We start from the raw sequence: 17421 nt of genomic DNA on the forward strand, positions 1-17421 counted from the left end.
TGCACGGTAAGACGCAGCACTCGCGCATCCACAATTGATTCCAAGCACATTTTTCATTCAAAATTATTTTTCTTAGCATTAAATTCAGTATTCAGTTTCCATTCAGTAATTTTTTTCTAAATTCCACGAAATCTCATTATTCAGACGATTACATTCCGATCGAACAATACGCAAGTTACATTGCACAATATGGCCGACATTGTACAAGATTCAAGCAACATGGCTAGTCACCATTAACACGTATGCTACTTTCGATCTTTAAAGTCATCTCTCAATCATTCTCAGTCATTTAAACACACACATAGGCAGTACATTTTCACACTACGCGTTTAAACGATTTTTTTTTCTTGCACACAATTTATTCACGATATGGTAAAAACTCGACACCAGTACACAATGGAACAACAATCAAGTAATGCAAACATGGATACACAGACACAGTCAGACACAGAAATTAATACAGACACGCAAACGCATCAAAATAACCTGCTACACATACACACAAACGCCGAAAGGAGCAACTCCGAACCTAACCTGAGAGACCACGTCACGTCTAATGACGCGGCGGGGGCAAGCTCATTTTGCAATCAAAATTTTGGCGCTATACTGAATTCCATTTTGGAAGGCATATCCAATATTAAGCAAGATAATGACGAAAAATTCTCACAATTAATGACAGACAATGCAGCCTTCAGAAATGACATAAAATCAGACTTCGCCACACTGACTCAAAAGGTAGATGAAATTAATACACGTCTTTCCAAACAGGTCGACGATCTTAAGGAAAAATTCGAAAATTTAGAATTACGACAAAGCGACAATGCCAATCACATCCATGACTTGACAAAAACCTGTGAAACTATTAATTGCAAACTAGAATCAAACACGCACGCATGTGACGAAATTAATTTAAAGGTGAATGCAATAGAAACAAACGTAGCTGACATTCACAAACAGATTCACACAACAATACAGATAGAGGCTGAACCCCATTTGTCTCGCATTAATTCACAATTTAAAGAATGGACGGCACACAAAGACGAAATTTTTGAAGAATGTATACAAAACAAATTGCCACATATTGTGCACGATTCTGTAGTGGAATACATGAACAACAATAGACAAGTAATCGATGACGATATGCAAACAAAGACAACTCAATGCCAGGTACAACCAAATAGCACACCCACTACACATTTTATACACACACAGAAGAAAATCTCGATTCGGGAATGAACACATGTACACACACGAATTTCAACACTCAAATACACAATACACTGACACGCATAGCAACAGATACCCATCACCCGAAATACAATACAATTATCATTCTGATGAAGAACCATGTACACACAGGGAAGAATTCAATGATTACACGGAAAGAAACAGACGAACACGTAACAAAGAAGAAGAAAGTCTATTCAAGCACCGTAAATTTCAACCTTTTATACCAGGCAAAAACACTGTACACCCTGTCATCTTCTTAAAAGCTTTTAGGAACGCATTCCCACGTTCGTGGAGCGACCACAAACGCATTGCGTACGTTGTGGATTACATTCAAGGGGACGCTGCTGTCTGGGCTTACCATGAAAGCGACAGATGTGTAACATACGAGCAGTTTGAACGCGCCTTCTTGAATAAGTTTTGGTCACCCACTGTGCAGGAACGTATCCGCAAACAAGTCACTGAACCCGAACACTTCAATCCTAAAAACGGCAACCTGCGCAGATATTTCGAGAAGTACCTAAATATGACACACTTCCTTAATGAACCAGTGAAACCAAAAGATGTGATCCGATCACTGAAAGCAAGACTTCCTTTTAATATTAAAGAGAAATTACTGTACTTACCGGACGACGATCCTGAATATTTTTTGGAAAAGTTAGATGCTGTTGATTTACTATATGAAGAACAAGAACCAACACACAACTCACGCAGTAGGAATCAACATGTCTACATTCCTACATTACCAAACACACAGCAAAATTCACAACACACAGTAAATATGCAAAACAATCACCACAACTCACAGCTGCACACAAACATCAACTGCAACTATACACAGGGAGATAACCCGTACAAAAAACGAAGAAACAACAATTTTAATTCAAGAAGGAATAATGGAAACAACAACGAACACAAAGCAAAACAGAAACACTGGCAAAGAAACAACAACACAGATTACACAAGAAATGGAACACTTACACCGCACTTTAATCAGAACGACAACCAGTATTATGTGAGACAGTGGCAAACACCGCAACCGCCACCACAAAATCATATTCAGATGCCACAAGGGAATTTTGCGCAAACAAGCCACACAAACCAACAAGTGACTTCAGCCAAACGAAACCAGACAGGTGATTGGCAAAGACAATATCCTAATGTAAATATTATTGATGTAGCTAATGAAACTACAACTACACTTGCCAATGACCAGACAAACCAGGTAAACTAGAACCAGTCATTACTGAGCCCCAGGTCGTGACTGAGGAACATTTGGGGGGCAACTTCAATTTAGAAACTATGTTTGAATACACACTTGCTAGTGAAACTGTGAATCAAGAAAAATTAACATTTACACAACAAGAGTTGTCTACACTATTCTTAAGATATAATGAAAGTGGAAACTTAGCTGATGATCTGATAAACGACAACACACAATGTCACAATGTAAAGAAAAGGTTTGTACTGTCTTCCACCTCAGGCATTGTAGGAGGTATACCTACTAACATAATTATTGATACAGGAGCTGCTGTCAGTGTGATTTCTCACAATTTTTATACTATGATGAAGAAAACTTCTAAGATACCAGAGTTCCCAGTTCAGAACTGTTTAATATTAACTGCATTAGGTAATAAGTCAAGTAGAGTTAATAAGCAGGTATTTGTGACTGTTAATATGGGAAATGGAATCGTACAATGGCCTTTCCTAGTTGTCCAAAACCTTGCTGCCAATTGTATATTGGGTATTGATTTTCTTTGCGAGAAGGACTGTACTATAGACTTCTCCAAAGGCATTTGTTATTTTAAGTATGAAGGCAGAGACATACTTTTGAACTTGGATACTCGACTAGTAGACCATAACAAGCACTGTTCTGGCTACAAGATACAGATTATACGTGAGACTGACATAGATTCCACACAACAACCTGTATCACACGGTGAGGTAGTGAATGATGTACTTACACAAATTAATTCTAAGTTATCAGAATGTGATGCTATTAATGAAGAGGAGAGATCCCAGCTTGAACATATTTTACTTAAGAATAAGGATGTTTTCACTAGTAAGCCAGGTAGGATCAACACATATATGTATACGATTGAAGTCAAGCCTCACCAAATCTATTATCACAAGTCATACAATGTACCTCTAGCTCTGCGACCTGCAGTTTGGGAAGAACTAAAGAAAATGATTACATGGAATATTATAGAACCATCAACATCTCCATATTGTAGCCCTTTGCATGTAGTGAAAAGACACAATGGAAGTATCAGGTTAGTATTAGATGCAAGAGCTATCAACCAAATTATCTTACCTGTGAGGACACAACCAGAAAATCTTGACGAACAACTTCAGAAGTTCTTGGATGCAAAATATTTCTCTACAATAGACCTTAAAAATTCGTTTTGGCAGGTGCCAATAAGCAAAGAATCCAGAAAATATACAGCCTTTATGTTTGGTGGCAGAACTTATCAATTTTGTGTATTACCATTTGGCCTAAATGTAAGCTCAGGAGTATTCATTACTGCACTAAACTCTGTACTCGGTGATGATTTACTAGAAACTGTTACACACTATGTAGATGACATACTGATTGCCTCAAAAACCTGGAAGGATCACACTGATACCCTGAACACTTTACTATGCAGATTCACACAAGCTGGTATCACTGCCAATATTTGTAAATCTAGATTTGCTTGTTATGAGATCAAATACCTAGGACACATCATCAACACACAAGGCATTAAACCTGACCCTTCAAAATTAGATGCTATCAGACATTTCCCCACTCCCACTAATAAGAAACAGTTAAAATCATTTCTCGGTCTATGCTCGTTTTTCAGACGATTCATACCTAAACAGTTACTCAATAGCAGATACTTACTAAACTTATTAAAGAAGAACCAGGTATGGATTTGGAACCAAGACTGTGAAAATGACTTTACTAAAATCAAAGAAGCCTTAGTAAATTCTAACATGCTGGAACATCCAGACTTCAATTTGAACTTTTGTATTGCTTGTGATGCATCAAACATTGGTTTGGGATGTTGTTTATTTCAACTTGTTAATACAGAAACTTCAGAATGTATTTAGATCATTGGTTTTGCCAGTCGTACTTTAACGGAATGTGAAAGATCTTACTCCACCACAGAATTGGAAACATTATCTATTATATGGGCATTTAAAAAGTTTAATTATTATCTGTATGGAAGACACACCATTATATACACTGACCATCAAGCACTTACATTCCTTTTGTCATGTAAACTCATTCATCCTAGACTTACACGATGGGCACTTGCATTACAGAATTACTCTTTTGAAATCAAGCACATCAAGGGAAAAGACAACATAATAGCTGACACACTTTCAAGACTACCGCAAGGATTACACCATAACAATACAGACTTTGAGAACACACACGATTACAGAATACTACTCATGCAAGACAAACAGTTTACACAATACTACATAGACCTATGCAAGAACATGGCAACACTACAAGATTCAGATCCACACTGGAACAAAATAAAACAAATCATAGTACAACAACACAATGACACTTTACAAGACAGATACATGTTACACAACAACATACTTTTCTACAAAAGACACACAAATGCTACTAACTGGTGCGTTTGCATACCACAAGATTCTGTACACAATCTCGTTGCACACACTCACACAGTTTGGGGACACTACGGAACAAAGAAATGTCTAAACAAGTTACATACATATTGCTATTTTCCAAACATGAGAAGAAAAATACATGATGTTATCAGCAAATGTCTCATATGTCAAAAATCCAAGCCACAAAATCAATCCACCAAAACAGATTTGCACTCTATCTTACCTACTGGACCTAGAGAGATACTTTGTACAGATGTTAGTGGACCTCATCCAACTAGCATCGGAGGTTGCAAATACATTCTAGCATTTTATGACATCTTTTCTAAGCACATCAAACTTTTTGCCATTAAGTCACCCACAGCAAACACCATCATCAGAAGATTCACAAATGATTACATGCCATACTGTGGAAAACCTAAAGCCATTCTATCAGATAACGCCAAGTATTATGCAGGATTCACCTGGAGAAAATTTCTAAAGGTTAATAACATTAAGAGCATCTTTATTTCAAAGTTTCATGCATCAGCCAACCCTTGTGAGAGAGTTTTTAGAGAATTAAATAGATTCATGAGAACTTATACCTCAACACAGCACACAAACTGGATACATTACCTAGCACTTTTTGAGGAAATACACAACAATTTAAATATATACAACACACCCTACAATCCCAGAGAAATCATGTTTGACACAAAGGAAACTAATGAATGGAGCAACCCACTACCAAAATTTTCTGACACCAAACCTTCACACGAGGAAAAGGTAAGGGAAGTACTCATGGCAATTACTGAACAAGCTGACATTAGAAATAAGAACTATGGTGCTAATTTGAAAAGAAGGCAAAACTTTACAATAGGCATGCAAGTTTTACTTAAGACCCACTACAAATCGTCATTACCTCTAAAACGTAATGTTAAGTGGCGTCCATTATATGAAGGTCCTTACACAATCATTGATATACCACACCCTGGAGCATATCTGTTACAAAACCCCAAGAATAAGAGAATTTTAGGTTTGTACCCTCACAAAGATTTGAAAACTTTTAGCCCTTAGCAGAGTATGCTGATACAAAAACAAGGTAAGTCACATCTGGTACTTCAAGCTGGAAGAAGAAGAAGATATAAGCTATAATCTTAAGTATCTACATTTTACAGCACCAGCAGTAACAGCAGCAGCAGCAGCAGCAAGAAGATAAGACACAGGAAGAACTAACAATTTTCATGCAAAGCACAGTTACTGATTATATTTGTTAATACCTTGCAGACAAGCTGACAGACTAAATGACCGGAGACAATTGCTGCTCTGAACCTGATATATTAATTGGCATGATAGACACTTGATTTGCTATTCACACTCACACCACAATCCACATGAACACAACATGCACAAAAAAAAAAAAAAAACAAAAAAAAAAAAAAACAAACACTCTACAGGAAATGACAAATGAGATTAATTGAGCAAAGCTATATAATTTATTTTATTTGTAAATGATACTTTGTGCATGTGCTAATTTGGAATTGATTGTGGATGTGACGTGTCGTGTCTTATTGTAATCATGATTTTTCAGGACAGATCATCTCAAGGATGTTTTCTAACCTATTATGAAAGTTTATGTTGCAGGAAACATTTAATGAGGAAGAACACTTATTGTGTAGTACTGATGTAAAGGAAAATATACTTAAAAAGAAAACTTTATTAAAAAGGGGAAGAGACCCATAAAAGAAAATGGATTTTCTGAATGTATCACAATACACTGAACCTATTAGATAATTTTTTTTATGTCTGACCCATATGTATTTGTAAATATATAGTTTAATGCAATTGAAAAATATAAAATATGTATATGTATTACGAAACAATGTAGTGTAAATGCATAGATACATGTTTCACAGAAAATTTTTATATCTATGTAAATATGTAACAGAAAACTGTACTCAAACTGAAGTGATATTTGTTATGTTTTGTGCTCTCTGTTGTGAACGAACATTTTGTTTTGCAACGAACAATGTATGAACAAGTTGTGTGCAAGTGTTGGAAACAACGGTTCACTGCGCTCATGATGGGACGCTGTAGGTGACGTGAGTAGCAGAACCACGGCACACTTTTCGACGAAGCGACGACACAATATCCAGGAGACGACATACGCTTTTTGGAAGACGAAATATGGAGGTTGTTGAGTAGATGTAACACGGACTGGTCAGTATGGAACCACTGACACCATGAATTCCTACCAAGACGAAACCACATTTTAACTATGTCTTCCAAAGCACGCTTCGTTGCGAGATTCTTGATCTCCAACTTGTTTCTTCAAGAACTTTCGTCTCAATGTAAACAAAATGTGTGACACGTGACATTTATTTTAAAGTGCAAAGACTTTAGCACAGTATAAACCTTTACTACCAAGTGACATTCTAAAGAGAATATGTTCACATATCTCTGAATATGCACAAAACCATTAATTAATTTTATTTATTGAATGAACATGTGTAATAACATTTTGAAGTGAAAGAGAACAACGGACTATATGCCCAACAAAATTTTTACAAAGTAACAGGACAAGCGAATACGAACTATGAAATTCGTTATTGTCTGTGTACAACTGTTACATAAAATTGAGACCTGTATGCAGGGTAGCAGTGATAGCACTGTGCCACTTCGCTGGCCTGTGATACCGGAGTTCCCGAGTTCAATACTGCGCGGAAGCGAATATTTTTATTTTTTCTTTTCACTTTCATTGATCTTGTATGTAAATATTATTTATGTATTTTTGTGGATGTATGACATTTTATGATATTTTAAGTATGTTGAATCTGTGAAACAAGATACGTAATAACTTATGATTCATGACATGACAAATAAAGAAAATACGTCAACAAATTGCTCAGCTGCAGGTGGTACACCTTTGCTCTCGCAATTTGGGGGGCAGTTTAAGGAACCATTTGCACTCGAGCACAGACAATATTTAATTTAGTTACCTTAGATTATATGTATCGATTTTTTAAGACAAGAGAATGCAAAATAAAGCAATTAACACCGCTCTCTTGTCACAGCCAGTAGGCATCAACACTCTCATGTCATTCGTTGTCCTAGAAGGATTTAATATTTTGTGCGGCTCCACAGTTAGCCATATTGATATTTATTAGCAGAAAAGAGGCGCAGAATTGATAAGTCGCTCTCATTTGTGAATGATCTGCCATTATTTATCTAGAATTTTACGTAAGTGTAATTTATATCGTAATGTATGTGTTGAAATGAATATATGTTTATTTAATCTTATGCTTTGCTTTGTTTTAGTAGTTTTAGTCACTCTATCTTCATGATTGAAGCTGAGGTCAGATATCAGACTCTGTCTACAAAAAAAATACATAATGAGCCCTGGCTACGTTCCGTACATCTTCGGACGTGCGAAGCTCGATAAATTCACGGCGTAAAATTTTAATCCCTCAATTACTTATCCAAACAAACAATAACAATCATTATTATTACAAATTATTATTATTATATTTTATTATTTTATTTTATATGTTTTATTTGTTACAGCACAATGCCGACTTAAGTACAAGAGGACTGACACTCTAACTTTCAATGATTTGAACCTCTCCTGTGAGTCCAGTTTTAGATTCCGATGCTTCACTGCAGGTTTATTGTAACCCTTGCACCTTCTAATTGACTATGAAACACAGAAATTGCATCGTAACTAAATACAAAAGGCACAAATCCGACTTCAGTACAAGGGGACTGACTCTTCTTACTATCTATGTTATGAACCTTTAGTGTGAGACCAGTTTTAGATTCCAATGCCTCACTTCAGGTTTACTGTATCCCTTTGACCCTCATATTGACGATGAAACCCAGAAATAGCATCGTAATTAAATACAAAAGCCACAATGCCGACTTCAGTGCAAGGAGACTGACTCTTCTTACTATCTATGTTATGATCCTTTAGTGTGAGAGCAGTTTTAGATTCCGATGCTTCACTTCAGGTTTACTGTATACCTTGGACCTTCTTATTGACGATGAAGCACAGTAATTGCATCGGAATTAAATTCAAAATGCACAATGCCGACTTAAGTACAAGAGGACTGTCACTCTAACTTTCTACGATTTGAACCTCTCCTGTGAGTCCAGTTTTAGATTCCGATGCTTCACTTCTGGTTTACTGTATACCTAGGACCTTCTTATTGACGATGAAACACAGAAATTGCATCGGAATTAAATTCAAAAGGCACAATGCCGACTTAAGTACAAGAGGACTGACACTCTTTCTATGATTTGAACCTCTCCTGTGAGTCCGGTTTTAGATTCCGATTTTTCACTTCAGGTTTACTGTATACCTTGGATCTTCCTATTGACGATGAAGCAAAGATAATGCATCGTAATTAAATTCAAAACACACAATGCCGACCTATGTACAAGAAGACTGACTCTTCTTACTATCTATGTTTTGAACCTTTTGTGTGAGAGCAGTTTTAGATTCCGATGCTTCACTTCAGGTTTACTGTGTACCTTGGACCTTCTTATTGACGATGAAGCACAGAAATTGCATCGGAATTAAATTCAAAATTCACAATGCCGACTTAAGTACAAGAGGACTGACACTCTAACTTTCTACGATTTGAACCCCTCCTGTGAGTCCAGTTTTACTTTCCGATGCTTCACTTCTGGTTTACAGTATACCTTGGACCTTCTTATTGACGATGAAGCATAGAAATTCCATCGGAATTAAATTCAAAAGGCGCAATGCCGACTTAAGTACAAGTGGACTGACACTCTAACTTTCTATCAATTGAACCTCTCCTGTGAGTCCAGTTATAGATTCCGATGCTTGACTTCAGGTTTACTGTATACTTTGGACCTTCTTATTGACGATGAAACACAGAAATTGCATCGGAATTAAATTCAAAAGGCATAATGCCGACTTAAGTACAAGAGGACTGACACTCTTTCTATGATTTGAACCTCTCCTGTGAGTCCGGTTATAGATTCCGATGCTTCACTTCAGGTTTACTGTATACCTTGGTCCTTCTTATTGACGATGAAGCATAGAATTTGCATCGGAATTAAATTGAAAAGGCACAATGCCGACTTAAGTACAAGTGTACTGACACTCTAACTTTCTATCATTTGAACCCTCCTGTGAGTCCAGTTTTAGATTCCGATGCTTCACTTCAGGTTTACTGTATACCTTGGTCCTTCTTATTGACGATGAAGCATAGAATTTGCATCGGAATGAAATTGAAAAGGCACAATGCCGACTTAAGTACAAGTGTACTGACACTCTAACTTTCTATCATTTGATCCCTCCTGTGAGTCCAGTTTTAGATTCCGATGCTTCACTTCAGGTTTACTGTATACCTTGTCCTTCTTATTGACGATGAAACACAGAAATTGCATCGGAATTAAATTCAAAATTCACATTGCCGACTTAAGTACATGAGGACTGACACTCTAACTTTCTACGATTTGAACCTCTCCTGTGAGTCCAGGTTTAGATTCTGATGCCTTACTTCTGGTTTACTGTATATCTTGGACCTTCTGATTGACGATGATGCATCGAAATTGCATCAGAATTAAATTCAAAAGGCACAATGCCAACTTAAGTACAAGTGGACTGACACTCTAACTTTCTATGATTTGAACCTCTCCTGTGAGTGCAGTTTTAGATTCCGATGCTTCACTTCAGGTTTACTGTATACTTTGGACCTTCTTATTGACGATGAAACACAGAAATTGCATCCGAATTAAATACAAAAGGTACAATGCCGACTTAAGTACAAGAGGACTGACACTCTAACGTTCTATGATATGAACCTCTCCTGGGAGTCAAGTTTTAGATTCCGATGCTTCACTTCAGGTTTACTGCATCCCTTGGACCTTCATATTGACGATGAAACCCAGAAATTGCATCGTAATAAAATACAAAAGCCACAATGCCGACTTCAGTACAAGGAGACTGTCTCTTCTTACTATCTATGTTATGAACCTTTTGTGTGAGAGCAGTTTAGATTCCGATGCTTCACTTCAGGTTTACTGTATACCTTGGACCTACTTATTGACGATGAAGCACAGAATTTGCATCTGAATTAAATTCAAAATTCACAATGCCGACTTAAGTACAAGAGGACTGACACTCTAACTTTCTACGATTTGAACCTCTCCTGTGAGTCCAGTTTTAGATTCCGATGCTTCACTTCAGGTTTACCGTTTAACTTGGACCTTCTTATTGACGATGAAACACAGAAATTGCATCCGAATTTAATACAAAAGGCACAATGCTGACTTAAGTACAAGAGGATTGACACTCTAACTTTCTATGATTTGAACCTCTCCTGTGTGTCCAGTTTTAGATTCCGGTGCTTCACTTCATGTTTACTGTATACCTTGGACCTTCTTATTGACGATGAAGCACAGAAATTGCATCGGAATTAAATTCAAGCGGCACCTTGCCGACTTAAGTACAAGAGGACTGACACTCAAACTTTCTTTGATTTAAACCTCTCCTATGAGTCCAGTTTTAGATTCCGATGCTTCGCTTCAGGTTTACTGTATACCTTGGACCTTCTTATTGACGATGAACTACAGATATTGCATCGGAATTAAATTCAAAAGGCACAATGCCGACTTAAGTACAAGAGGACTGACACTCTAACCTTTTATGGTTTGAACCTCTCCTGTGAGTCCAGTTTTAGATTCCGGTGCTTCACATCAGGTTTACTGTATACCTTGGACCTTCTTATTGACGATGAAGTACAGAAATTGCATCGGAATTAAATTCAAAATGCACAATGCCGACTTAAGTACAAGAGGACTCACACTCTAACTTTCTATGATTTGAACCTCTCCTGTGAGTTCAGTTTTAGATTCCGATGCTTAACTTTAGGTTCACTGTATACCTTGTCCTTCTTATTGACCATGAAGCACAGAAATTGCATCGGAATTAAATTCAAAATGCACAAGGCCGACTTAAGTACAAGAGGACTGACACTCTAACTTTCTACGATTTGAACCTCTCCTGTGAGTCCAGGTTTAGATTCTGATACCTCACTTCTGGTTTACTGTATATCTTGGACCTTCTTATTGACGATGAAGCATCGAAATTGCATCAGAATTAAATTGAAAAGGCACAATTCCAACTTAAGTGCAAGCGGACTGACACTCTAACTTTCTATGATTTGAACCTCTCCTGTGAGTCCAGTTTTAGATTCAGATGCGTCACTTCAGATTTACTTTATACCTTGGACCTTCTTATTGACGATGAAGCATTGAAATTGCATCGGAATTAAATTCAAAAGGCACAAAGCCGACTAACGTACAAGAGGACTGACTCTTCTCACTATCTATGATATGAACCTTTAGTGTGTGAGCAGTTTTAGATTCCGATGTACAACTTCAGGTTTACTGAATACCTTGGACCTTCTTATTGACGATGAAACACAGAAATTGCATCGGAATTAAATTCAAAATGCACAATGCCGACTTTAGTACAAGTGGACTGACACTCTAACTTTCTACGATTTGAACCTCTCCTGTGAGTCCAGGTTTAGATTCCGATGCTTCATTTCTGGTTTACTGTATACCTTGGACCTTCTAATTGACGATGAAGCACAGAAATTGCATCGGAATTAATTAAAAATGCACAATGCCGACTTAAGTACAAGAGGACTGACACTCTAACTTTCTACGATTTGAACCTCTCCTGTGAGGCCAGTGTTAGATTCCGATGCTTCACTTCTGGTTTACTGTATACCTTGGACCTTCTTATTGACGATGAAGCATTGAAATTGCATCGGAATTAAATTCAAAAGGCACAAAGCCGACTTAAGTACAAGTGGACTGACACTCTAACTTTCTATTATTTGAACCTCTCCTGTGAGTCCAGTTTTAGATTCCGATGCTTCACTGCAGATTTATTGTATCCCTCGCACCTTCTAACTGACAATGTTACACAGAAATTGCAACGTAATTAAATACAAAAGGCACAATGCCGACTTCAGTACAAGAAGACTGACTCCTCTTCTTATCTATGTTATGATCCTTTTGTGTGAGACCAGTTTTAGATTCCGATGCTTCACTTCAGGTTTACAGTATGTTATGGACCTTCATATTGACGATGAAACACAGAAATTGCATCGTAATTAAATACAAAAGCCACAATGCCGACTTCAGTACAAGGAGACTGACTCTTCTTACTATCTATGTTATGAACCTTTAGTGTGAGAGCAGTTTTAGATTCCGATGCTTCACTTCAAGTTTACTGTATACCTTGGACCTTCTTATTGACGATGAAGCACAGAAATTGCATTGGAATTAAATTCAAAATGCACAATGCCGACTTAAGTACAAGAGGACTGACACTCCAACTTTCTACGATTTCAACCTCTCCTGTGAGTCCAGTTTTCGATTCCGATGCTTCACTTCAGGTTTACTGTATACCTTGGACCTTCCTATAGACGATGAAGTACAGAAATTGCATCGGAATGAAATTCTTAAGGCACAATGCCGACTTAAGTACAAGAGGACTGACCATCTAACTTTCTATGATTTGAAACTCTCCTGTGAATCCAGTTTTAGATTCCGATGCTTCACTGCAGATATATTGTATCCCTTGCACCTTCTAATTAACTATGAAACACAGAAATTGCATCGTAATTAAATACAAAAGGCACAATGCCGACTTTGGTACAAGAAGACTGACTCCTCTTACTAACTATGTTATGAACTTTTAGTGTGACACCAGTTTTAGATTCCGATGCTTCACTGCAGGTTTACTGTATCCCTTGCACCTTCATATTGACGATAGAACAAAGAAATTGCATCGTAATTAAATACAAAAGCCACAATGCCGACTTCAGTACAAGGAGTCTGACCCTTCTTACTATCTATGTTATGAACCTTTAGTGTGAGAGCAGTTTTAGATTCCGATGCGTCACACCAGGTTTACTGTATACCTTGGACCTTTTTATTGACGATGAAGCATAGAACTTGCATCGGAATTAAATTCAAAATGCACAATGCCGACTTAAGTACAAGAGGACTGACACTCTAACTTTCTACGATTTCAACCTCTCCTGTGACTCCAGTTTTAGATTCCGATGCTTCACTTCAGGTTTTCTGTATCCCTTGGACCTTCTTATTGACGAAGAACCACAGAAATTGCATCCGAATTTTATACAAAAGGCACAATGCCGACTAATTTAAAAGAAGACTGACTCATCTTACTGTCTTTGTTGTGAACCTCTCCTGTGAGACCAGTTTAGTATTCCGATGCTTCACTTCAGGTTTAATGTATCCCTTGGGCCTTCTTATTGACTATGAAACACAGAAATTGCATCCGAATTTAATACAAAAGGCACAATGCTGACTTAAGTACAAGAGGACTGACACTCTAACTTTCTATGATATGAACCTTTCCTGAGAGTAAAGTTTTAGATTCCGATGCTTCACTTCAGGTTTACTGTATCCCTTGTACCTTCTTATTGACGATGAAACAAAGAAATTGCATCCGAATTTAATTCAAAAGGCACAATGCCGACTTAATTACAAGAGGACTGACACTCTAACTTTCTATGATTTGAACCTCTCCTGAGAGTCCAGTTTTAAACTCCGATGCTTCACATCAGGTTTACTGTATCACTTGGATCTTCTTATTGACGATAAAACACAGAAATTGCATCCGATTTAAATACAAAAGGCACTATGCCGACTGAAGTACAAGAGGACTCTCACTTCTTACTGTGTGTGATTAGAACCTTTCCTGTGAGACCAGTTTTAGATTCCGATGCTTCACTTCAGGTTTACTGTATCCCTTGGACATTCTTATTGACGATGAAGCACAGATATTGCAACGGAATTGAATTCAAAAGGCACAATGCCGACTTAAGTACAAGAGGACTGACACTCTAACTTTCTATAATATGCACCTTTCCTGAGAGCCCAGTTTTATATTCCGATGCTTCACTACAGGTTTAGTGTATCCCTTGGGCCTTCTTATTGACAATGAAACACATAAATTTAATCCGAATTTAACACAAAAGGCACAAAGCCGACTTAAGTACTAGAGAACTGACACTCAAACTTTCTATAATTTGAACATCTGCTGTGAGTCCAGTTTTAGATTCCGATGCTTCACTTCAGGTTTACTGTATCCCTTGGACCTTCTTATTGACGATGAAACACAGAAATAGCATCCGAATTTAATTCAAAAGGCACAATGCCGGTTAAGTACAAGAAGACTGAACTGACACTCAAACTTTCTATAATTTGAACATCTGCTGTGAGTCCGGTTTTAGATTCCGATGCTTCACTTCAGGTTCACTGTATCCCTTGGACCTTCTTATTGACGATGAAACACAGAAATAGCATCCGAATTTAATACAAAAGGCACAATGCCGACTTAAGTACAAGAAGACTGACTCTTCTTACTGTCTTTGTTTTTACCCTTCCTGTGAGACCAGTCTTAGATTCCGATGCTTCACTTCAGGTTTACAGTATCCCTTGGACCTTCTTATTGACGTTGAAACACAGAAATTGCATCCGAATTTAATACAAAAGGTACAATGCCGACTTAAGTACAAGAGGGCTGACACTTTAACTTTCTATTATTTAAACCTCTCCTGTGAGTCCAGATTTAGATTCCGATGCTTCACTTCAGGTTTACTGTATCCCTTGGACCTTCTTATTGACGATGAAACACTGAAATTGCATTCAAATTTAATACAAAAGGCACAATGCCGACTTAAGTACAAAAGGACTGACACTCTAACTTTCTACAATTTGAACCTCTGCTGTGAATCCATTATTAGATTCCGATGCTTCACTTCAGGGTTACTGTATCCCTTGGACCTTCATATTGTCGATGAAACACAGAAATTGCATCCGAATTTAATACAAAAGGCACAATGCCGACTTAAGTACAAGAGGACAGACTCTCTAACTTTCTATGATTTGAACCTCTCCTGTGAGTCAAGTTTTAGATTCCGATGCTTCCCTTCAGGTTTACTGTATCCCTTGGACCATGTTATTGAAGATGAAGCACAGAAATTGTATGGGAATTAAATTCAAAAAACACAATGCCGACTTAAGTACAAGAGGACTGACACGCAAACTTTCTATGATTTCAACCACTCCTGTGAGTCCAGTTTTAGACTCCGATGCCTCACTTCAGGTTTACTGTATCCCTTGGACCTTCTTATTGACGATGAAACACAGAAATTGCATCCGAATTTAATACAAAAGGCACAATGCCGACTTAAGTACAAGAGGACTGACAGTCTAACTTTCTTTAATTTGAACCTCTGCCGTGAGTCCAGTTTTAGATTCCGATGCTTCACTTCAGGTTTACTGCATCCCTTGGACCTTCTTATTGACGATGAAACACAGAAATTGATTCCGAATTAAATACAAAAGGCACAATGCCGACTTAAGTACAAGAAGACTGACTCTTCTTACTGTCTTGGTTTTGAACCTTTCCTGTGAGACCAGTTTTAGATTCTGATGCTTCACTACAGGTTTACTGTATCCCTTGGTCCTTGTTATTGAAGATGAAGCAAAGAAATTATATCGGAATTAAATTCAATAGGCACAATGCCGACTTAAGTAAAAGAGGACTGACACGCTAACTTTCTATGAATTGAACCTCTCCTGTGAGTCAAGTTTTAGATTCCGATGCTTCACTTCAGGTTTACTGTATCCCTTTTTACCTTGTTATTGACGATGAAGCAAAGAAATTATATCGGAATTAGATTCAGTAGGCACAATGCCGATTTAAGTAAAAGAGGACTGACACGCTAACTTACTATGATTTGAACCTCCCCTGTGAGTCCAGTTTTCGATTCCGATGCTTCACTTCAGTTTTACTGTATCCCTTGAACCATCTTATTGACGATGAAACACAGAAACCGCATCCGAAATTAATACAAAATGCACAATGCCGACTTAAGTACAAGAGGACTGACACACTAACTTTCTATGATTCAAACTTCTCCTGTGAGTCCAGTTTTGGATTCCGATGCTTCACTTCAGGTTTACTGTATACCTTGGACCTTCCTATTGACGATGAAGTACAGAAATTGCATCGGAATTAAATTCTTAAGGCACAATGCCGACTTCAGTACAAGGGGACTGACACTCTAACTTTCTATGATTTGAAACTCTCCTGTGAATCCAGTTTTAGATTCCGATGCTTCACTGCAGGTATATTGTATCCCTTGCACCTTCTAATTAACTATGAAACACAAAAATTGCATCGTAATTAAATACAAAAGGCACAATGCCGACTTTGGTACAAGGAGTCTGATCCTTCTTACTATCTATGCTATGAACCTTTAGTATGAGAGCAGTTTTAGATTCCGATGCGTCACACCAGGTTTACTGTATACCTTGGACCTTCTTATTGACGATGAAGCATAGAACTTGCATCGGAATTAAATTCAAAAGGCACAATGCCGACTTAAGTACAAGAGGACTGTCATGCTAACTTTCAATGATTTGAACCTGTCCTGTGGGCCAAATTTAGATTCCGAAGGTTCACTTCAGGTTTACCGTATCACGTGGACCTTCTTATTG

General features: G+C 37.5%; 1 protein-coding gene across 1 annotated transcript; it reads left to right on the forward strand.

Moving 5' to 3' along the window:
• Window positions 1-369: 369 nt before the first annotated feature.
• Window positions 370-6163, forward strand: LOC126440355 (putative uncharacterized protein DDB_G0289263). Its single transcript, XM_050090645.1, has 5 exons — window positions 370-915; window positions 1344-1433; window positions 2069-2389; window positions 5904-5935; window positions 6121-6163. Exons 1-5 carry the CDS (start codon window positions 370-372, stop codon window positions 6161-6163), a joined length of 1032 nt encoding a protein of 343 aa, XP_049946602.1.
• The last annotated feature ends 11258 nt before the right edge of the window (window positions 6164-17421 follow it).

The sequence above is a fragment of the Schistocerca serialis genome, unplaced genomic scaffold (genome assembly GCF_023864345.2).
Source record: "Schistocerca serialis cubense isolate TAMUIC-IGC-003099 unplaced genomic scaffold, iqSchSeri2.2 HiC_scaffold_1362, whole genome shotgun sequence".
In the NCBI taxonomy this organism is placed as follows: Eukaryota; Metazoa; Arthropoda; class Insecta; order Orthoptera; family Acrididae; genus Schistocerca; species Schistocerca serialis.